Source organism: Mesoplodon bidens (genome assembly GCF_964165515.1).
Source record: "Mesoplodon bidens genome assembly, chromosome: 9".
Lineage (NCBI taxonomy): Eukaryota > Metazoa > Chordata > Mammalia > Artiodactyla > Ziphiidae > Mesoplodon > Mesoplodon bidens.
The window spans coordinates 89,903,838-89,912,723 of NC_138166.1; the positions used below are offsets into that span (position 1 = coordinate 89,903,838).

Consider the following 8,886-nt stretch of genomic DNA (forward strand, 5'->3'; position numbering starts at 1 on the left):
GGAAGAAAAACCAAATTTATTCATAATCTGATAGAGGAGAATAAACAGGTCTCTTTAAATAGGACACAAAATCCAAGTCACAAAAGGGGGGAAAAGGGATATATTTAACCACATAAAGACTGTCGTAAAACAACAACCAAAAAAATGAAGCCAAGAAACAAACTGGAAAAAATATTTGCAAAACATATGATAAAAAAACTAACTGTCCGGACTTCCCCGGTGGCACAGTGGTTAAGAATCTGCCTGTCAATGCAGTGGACACAGATTTGAGCTCTGGTCAGGGAAGACACCACATGCCATGGGGCAACTAAGCCTGTGCGCCACAACTACTGAGCCTGTGCTCTAGAGCCCGCAAGCCAAACTACTGAGCCTACATGCCGCAACTACTGAAGCCCGTGCTCCTAGAGCCCATGCTCCGCAAGAAGAGAACCCACCACAATAAGAAGCATGCACACCGCAATGAAGAGTAGCCCCCGCTTCCCGCAACTAGAGAAAGCCCACACAGAGCAACGAAGACCCAACGCAGCCATAAATAAATAAACAAACCCAAAAAACTAACTTCCTTAATTTATAAAGGGCTCATACAAATCAATACAAAACAGACCAATTACCTACTAGAAAAATGAACAAAAGATATAAACAAGGAATCTGAGGAAATGAATACAAACGCTAATAAAGTTCTGATGTTTGATTTCCTCATTAAAGAAAGGCAAATCACCTATTCAAATGGCAAAAATGCAATGTCTTAGGGAATGATCAGTCTCAAGTGCTACTGATGTGTGTCTAAGTTGATAAAATTCATCAGGAGGGTCATCCAGATATGGCCTGAGAAGCTGTCAAGGATATGTACACAAAGGTAATCATGATAACATACGCTGGAAAAAGATGTTTATCATGAAGCATTAGTTAAATAAATTATGGTATATCCATTAAGTGGAGGTATGCACCATTTAAAAAGGCAGGGGGATGAATAAAATTTCAATGTAGAATCTAAAATAAACTATTAAGGAATTTAAAAAAGCAAAGTGCAGAAGTATGTATAGAATTTTTTTTAAGTGGGGAAATGGATGAGTAAGCAGGTTTTCCGATGTTTCTCTGGAATTAATTATGTGAACCTGTTAAGAATGGCTAACTTTGTTCACAGGGACTGGGGCAGAGAGCCACAGGTCTTGCATTTCCTAATCTGTTCCCGAGTTAATGTCACTTTTTAAAGTTAATAGGAATTATCTACAGAGTAGAATTGTGGGCCAATTTTTGCCTTTTTAAAAGCATTTTCTCTCTTAAAAATACCTAATAAAATCTATATTTTAAATTAAAAAAACCACCTGGGTAGGGATAATGGGCAATGGGACCCTTTGTTGCACTTTATCAAAACAGCTTTATCTCTTAAATAATAAGCATATATCATTTTAAAATTTAAATCAGCTTTAATTTATTACACTTTAAATTGTTTGCCCTAGTTTGATAATGTTTAAAATCTCAAAGCAAAACACTACATATGGACATCTGAGTGAAAACTTGTCTTCCAATGTTAAAAAGATCTTGCATTATTTTAAATTCAAAGTAAAAGACTAATAGAAAAGTATCTATACTAAACTTTCTGTATCTACTGAGGGCACCTTCTTATACAAGCTGACCTATTGGCTTTCTGACTGGGTCACAAGCCCTGCTGCAGAAAGGACATAAGACAGTGGCAAATTTTTATAAAAAAGAACCTGATAATTTAAAAAAGAAGCAAACAAACAAAAAGAAACAACAAAAAAGGAAAATGCATAAAACTGATACATGCAAGATAGTGTGAATCAGGACCTCTTTTCAATTGCCTATTTTATTAGGAAAGTGAAAAGTGATCCCAATAAGTCATGCAATTTCTAAAGATTAGAGCTGATACTTTTCTCTCAGGTTCAAGAGATCATTTTCTCTCACAAGGTGAACAATTGTTGCTTTTCAAACGTACCAGAGTGTCAAAGGCAGGTGTAATTAGATTGGGGGCTGGAGAGGGAAAGGAAACCACAGAGAAAGGGAAGTTAGAGGCCTGATGTATAGTATTTCACAGTAAGTGAAACAGAAGCACATGTAAACAAGAGAGTATATATATCAGACCTACTGTAGATTCTAAGGTACTACTTATCAATATAACTCACAAGCATTCACCTCTAAGAGAGTTGGATCCTCAAAACTAATCACAAAACTCACCTCTAAGTAGTCTCAATAGATAATTACCATCCCGCTGTGATTATTTTTTTTTTTTTTTTTTTTTTTTGCAGTACGTGGGCCTCTCACTGCTGTGGCCTCTCCCGCTGCGGAGCACAGGCTCCGGATGCGCAGGCTCAGCGGCCATGGCTCATGGGCCCAGCCGCTCCGCGGCATGTGGGATCCTCCCGGACCGGGGCACGAACCCACGTCCCCTGCATCGGCAGGCGGACTCGCAACCACTGCGCCACCAGGGAAGCCCTGTGATTATTTTTAATACTTACTCAGTAATACAGTACTCCCTGAGTTACCTAGCATTATTGAGAAATGAAAGTCAATGGTATGCTGACAAATAGCAAGGAGCTTTGAAGTCAGAGAGACTAAGTTCAAATCTCAGCTTCATTACTCAAGAGCTTTATGACCTTGGGCAAGTTATTTAATCTTTGCCTCTATTTCTTCATCTCTAAAATCTCTAAAATTGGGTTAACAATATTAACTATGTTCATGGGTGGATGTGATAAATAAATGAAATTATACCTGTACATGGCATCACAGTACTCAAATATATAAAATTTTAAGAACATACCTTTTGAAAAAAAGTGCCATTTGTTTAATTTAAACCATTCTGAATAGAAGCCTCAATACTTCAGTTAACTTTTGTTTCTTCTTAAGGCAAACAGACACAATTTAACTTTTCCTGTACTGTACAGGATCGTAATTATTAATACAAATTATAAGATTACGCATGCCTACACTTACAAAAAAGTTTCCACAAGCTTTCAATCAATCAATTAATCAGTTTCATTACAGACACTTTGAGAAAAATAGCACCTGACAAGACTTAAAGTTTATAGAGATGTCTCCATGCTAATTATTTCCAAATGTAACAATTTTACAATTAAACAGTTAAAATTTTAAAGACTGTAGCCCTTTTACCATGTCCTTATTCACAGAGGTAACTTGTGTTGCCTCTTGCAAGTCCCTTTCTCATTTTCTTAATGTGCTCATACTAAGCAACTGTGAGCTAAGAAGCCAGATAACCATTTCAAGGCAGACTGATCTGGTGAAAAATATATGGGCTGTAGATTCAGACAGCTCTGGGTTTAAATCCCAGTTGTGCTACTTATTTTGTGACCTTGTTAAATTACTTAACTTCTCTAAGCTTCAATTTCCTCATCTTCAAAATGGGAATACTATTACCTATATTGAAAGGCTGTGGTAAAAGGCAAATGAAAATTTACGTAAAAATCTTACAGAATGCTTTCTAGTACCTGGCAATATAAGTCATCCTGTCAATGGTAATTATTATTATATAACTAATGCAAGATGTTGAAACTATAGTGAAGTTAAGAATAAAAAGAATTTCTTACTTGGAACATATGCTTTTAATGTGTGAAATTCCTTGGCACTATACTGGAGACACAAAGATGAAAAAGGATATAGCATCTATCCTCCAGAGGCTCACAGCCTTTAATTAAAGACAGACATATAAACAAAATCACAGCAATTTGATAAGTGAAACAGTAAAAGCAGCAGCACTGCATTTGAAGTCAAAATGCTTCTCTGGAAGAGATGATATTTAAGCTAAGAGGAAAAATAGCTCACCAGGTTGGGAGTTAGGGACTGAGGTGAGCTAACTTGGTCAAGGAGGATGCAAGAGCACATGTGAAGATACACAAATAAGAAAAAGCCTAGCAAGGTCTGGAGCAGAGAGCGTGTAGAGAGAGTTTAAAAAGGCAAGCACAGGCCAGATTTTCACGATCTAGTACGCCAAACCAAGGAGGAGTTGGCCCTTTTTAAAAATAAATAATGGGGAATCACAGAAGTATAAGGGCAGTGAAGAAGATTGGCTGAAAAAGATAAGATGCTCAGATTCGTATTAGAGAGAGATCCCTCCAGCTGAGATGTTTAAGTTAACCAGGAAAGAGGGGGAAACTACAGTCAAGGAAAATACAGTCCAGAAGGTTAAGCAGCAGCAACTAATCTAAAGTGATGATAAGAATGTAGAGTAAGGAATGGATGAGAGAGACTAAGAAAGGGAGCCTTGATAACACTCAGAAATTTGGGAAAATTCCCCAATTTCTAGTTTGGGCAAATGACTGGGTCATGATGTCATTAGTCAAAATGGGGACAAGAGAAATAGAAACAATTTTTGAGAAGAAAATGTGAGCTCAATTTGGAATTTATCTGAATGGCACTATCCATTAGGCAGTCCGGAGCTCAAGTGAGGGCCGAATTAACTCCAATGGGAGAAATTAACATAAAGGCAGAAATGGAAGGCAAAAATAAGGCACCAAGAGGAATCATACAGATTGAAAATGGGTGAATATCTACTATTACTGCTCATGAATATCTTACTTTGTGTCTTTCTCTTGTTTTCCAATTGGACAAACTGCTTACGAAAGTGAGATGTTACTTTTACTTTGCATGCTACTTTAAAAGCATGAACGCTTTTCCACATAGGTCTGCTGAATATAAACATTTGAGTTTTCTGAGCATTGCGTCCAAATTCTTCACTATTATGCCAGGCTTAGCAAAGTGCTGGGGGCCTGAAAGGTGCCCAAGAAAAATGGATGAATTAAGTAAATATGGTCTTTTGGTCAGTCAAGAAACCAGTTTGTTTCAGATATTGTTTTAATGATACAGATGAACATTTAATATGGAGTAATCTAAGTTTTTCTTTATATGCTTCTTTTTCCATTTAGGAACATACAATTTTCAATGGTTTTGGAACTCTGAACTTATTTTTCAGAATTCAAGAAGTTACCCCAAACCAACAATTTATGCCTATCCATACTCCAGATTTCTGTATAGAAGTCAGAAGCAGATAGGAAAATACGACTATTGTTTTTTAAAATATTAATTTTAAAAAAGGGAAATACTAAAATGCTTCACCCACAGGTCCATTCTTAAATGTTAGCAATGTGAGAGATATTCACAGGAGTACTCAGAAGAGTATTTTAAAGATTCTCACCCCTTAGAAGGAAAACTAGACAAGCCCAAATGTTTCTTTACGTACTTTCTTTGTACACACTCAGATAAATGCACATTACGTAAACTTAGAGAATAATAATGTGTGCATAAATTGCTGGATGAAAAAGGTAAATCAGTGAATAAGCAGGGAAGATAGAGGCTGAGCAGAAGAAACCATGTTAGGAGGAGGTGAAATGTGAAAAGGCACAATAAGGGAGCTCAGTCAGAAAAAAATGGAGTGCTAGTTTTTGGTTGTTTTGTTTTTTATTATTTTTCATTAACAAGGCAAAAGATATTTGAAGAGACTCAAGTTACCCAATAAAAACTAAGAAAGGAAAAAGCTCAATGGTCTGTTCATAGAATTACTTTAGAGTCAAACCTTTTTGGATAAACCAGTTCTTAATACTTTCTTTTACTTTGCTTTGACTGTCTATCCTTCCCTCTCATGCACATCTTTTTTGTTAATGAGAGTAAGCAGTACGGTAGTAATAGAGAAAAAATCAAAATCAAACTGAATAAAATGACCCAATTTAAAAACTAACTGAAAATAAATTAATCCATTGGTATTGGCACATATTTTTACAAAAATGTTTTAGTGTGATTGAAAACTATGCATAATCTGCCTGGATGTGGACCTTGGGAATGTCCTGCTAGAAATCTTGATATCATAAATTTTCACAATTACAGTTTAGATTGTGAGAGACTGCATGGAGAAGTTAAGGAGTCTAAGTTTGGGAGTCAGCAGTTTAGTTCTGCCTTCGTTTGTTCTCTCTATAACTTTGGATTTTTTTTTCTCTTAAGTACCCTGCATCTCAGTAATCTTATCTGTAAAATGGGACTAATAAAAGGACTTACTTTACAAGACTCACAAGGATGATACTAAATAATATAACAGGAAGACACTACATAAACTTATTTTTATAGCTGCAAGCTCAGTACTTAAGAACTTTTCATATCTCAAGAATATCAAATAACCTAGGTTCCACCATTAACAGAAAAACAAAAGCCCACTCACTTCCAGAGTACTTCAGTGTCCCACCACTGGAACCATACCATGGATTGAAGTGTTCCAAGTAATTTCCTTCCTTTAATCTTAAGGGAAACATCCGAAAAGTCCGATTTCAGACTATGCGAAAAGTCTAAATTGTAATGGTACTAAACAGAGTAAAAACTATCAGTAGCTTGCCTTGCACAATACTGTAAGTTTTAAGAAACTCTGCTTCTGGTTACTTGTTTCTAACAGAACTCTGAAGCAAAAACATAGCAACATACCAGTGGTCATATCCTTTGAAGAACTAAAATCTGGATTGGCTTCTTACAGTTTTAGAAGGTGAGCAAGATGCCCTCCCTGATCATGTCATAAAGCTATACTTTTTAGAAGCAAGATGTGCTCCATGCTTAGGTAATAAAGTCATACTTTTGTTTTGGAAGATTTCTTTTTAGATCATCACCATATTAAAATCACATGTAAGTTCTCTCCTAATTACACAAGGCACAATTTCAGGGCCCAAAGGCAGGCCAGCTTGGAATTTTAAGTTTACCACTTGATCACAACGTGGATTCACATCTGGGTTTAGGTTTGAGATTAGCTTTCTTCATCATGATTTTACCCCCAAGAGTACTGTGACTAAACTGCCTTACTATTTATTACACATGTAAGCATTTCTGATGGAATCAAGGGAAAAGAGTAACCAAAGTTCACACGCTTGTTTGAAAACTGCTCAGATAACTTAAAGCCGCCCAGATGCTAAATGACAACCTCACCACTGGAAGCAAAGAAGTTATTTGTTTTAGCGGGGCAGAGGGAAAAGGCCACACCCAAAGCTAAGACTTCACAGTGAAGTGATACCAAGTTTCAGAATTTTAACTATTGCTATTTTCGGTACTCTTTTTCACGGTCAATCAATACTTTAAATTCATAACAGGCCCAAAGTTAAAGAAAACATTCCTCTGATCCTAATCACTTGTTACTTCATTCAGTAGTGGGCAGGTCCAAGATGGAGAATTACCTCGTCCAGAAAAAGATTTAAGTGTAACTCTGGCGTAGAAGAGGGCCGAACTCAAGTCATCAGGGCCCATAAGTGACTCTAAAAGAGCGGGTCACCACTCTCCCCTCCCCCAAGAGGTCGGGAAGGCAAGAGCCTGACTGTGTCACCACGGCAGTTACCTGACACACAACGCGACCGCGTTGTGTGGACCCATCTTTCAGTTTGGACGCTCCCTGCCTCCCGGCTCTCTCGGTGCCGCCTCCATCCGGGAGGTCTCCCCCACCCCCGCCCCCGCCCCCGCCAGCCCAGCTCCCAGCAGCTTCCTCAGCCTCCCCTCCATCCCACCTCCGTGCTCTCGCGACTCCACTCATCCCCACGTACCTTGGCCACATAGTCTTTCACCTCATCCAGGTCTCCGTTTTTCAGGGCCCACATGAACTCCTTGTCGCACATCACTGCAGCGGGGCGGGCCGGCTAGCCGGGTAGAAAACGAGGAGGCGGTGGCAGCGGCAAGCGGATACCGCCGGGCGAGCGGGAGACAGGGCCGCGCGGAGCCGGAGAGAAGAGAAGGCGGGGTAGGCTGGCAGGCGAGCGAGGGAGTTGGCCGCGGCGACCGTTGGGGCGGGAGAAAGAAAGTTTTTTGCGGCCACCGGGCCCAGCAGAGAAGGTTCCGCCTGACCGAAGAGAAGCTGGAGCGCTTGCACTTCCGGTTCACTCCCCGCTAGGGCCCTCCCCCAACTTCCTCTTCCTCTTCCCCTCGGCGGAACGCCCCGCTCGGGACCCGCCCCGACGGCCCGCGGCCGAGCGCCCCGCGTGCGCAGGCGCAGTGGCTGGGACGGCTGGCGAAGATTGCTGGGGGAGGAGTGGGCGGGTCAGGGAGGCCAAACTAGGAGGTCGGAGGTCAGGAAGGGCAGAAAGCGTGTGGCGGGAGATTTAGGGTATTCCAGAGGGGATCAGGACGTTTCTGCGCCCCATAAACGGGAAAAACTTAAAAGAAACCCACAGCCTTGGAGGGCATGTTGCTCACATTCGTAGTGTTCAGTAGGAATGTTTGATTTGAATTCCTTGCCTTCTCTTTTCTTTCTCCTTCCCTCGCTTCCTTGCTCCTTCCCTTCCTTCTTCTACTGTCAAGCATCCTTTAGGCTCCTACTGCATGTCAGACTCTGCTAGGCACAGAGGCTATAGTGAAAAAGATGGCATAAACCAATTCTTACCCTCAAGGAACGCTTCCATACTTACGACAACGATGTGAATTCAGTGTGCCAATACTACGTGTAATGTTCTGTGGAGGGAAAAACTCTACTCATCTCCCCGACCAGCAAATAATGTCCAGAGGCTAGGAATTCAGTTTGATGCCGTAGGGCAGAGCAAACTTAAACTGACCGGTACAATTTGTGTTTTTTAAATTTTTTTGTTCGTTTGTTTTTAATGCTTTGAAGCTTCAGGACCGTTCTAGTGAAACCGGTTCTACTCTTCGTAGAGTTTGGCTGTAATAGCCTGGGGCACAGCCACCAAGTGAATTGTGCCTCAACCCAAATGACCCAGGCGTGCACACATGAACACAGAGAGCGCCAATAAAAATGCTTATTGGAACTATTATATATATATATGTATAGTCCATTATTTATGACCCACTAAACGGATCAATGATGAACCAGACTACTTTACTAGGCTTGCCCTATAGAATAGGGGTTCAGAACACAGACGGGAACCAGAATGCTTGGTTTGCAAT

The 8,886-nt window shown here is 40.0% G+C and overlaps 1 protein-coding gene across 1 annotated transcript in view; it reads right to left on the reverse strand.

Annotated features, from left to right (window-relative positions):
• The window catches only part of MTPN (myotrophin), a 59,972-nt gene extending 52,090 nt beyond the window's left edge, over positions 1-7,882 (reverse strand). The window contains exon 1 of the mRNA XM_081243827.1: positions 7,536-7,882. Coding sequence (XP_081099953.1) covers positions 7,536-7,607 — 72 coding nt within the window. The 5' untranslated portion in view covers positions 7,608-7,882. The remainder of the gene's footprint in view (positions 1-7,535) is intronic.
• Between the last annotated feature and the right edge of the window lie 1,004 nt (positions 7,883-8,886).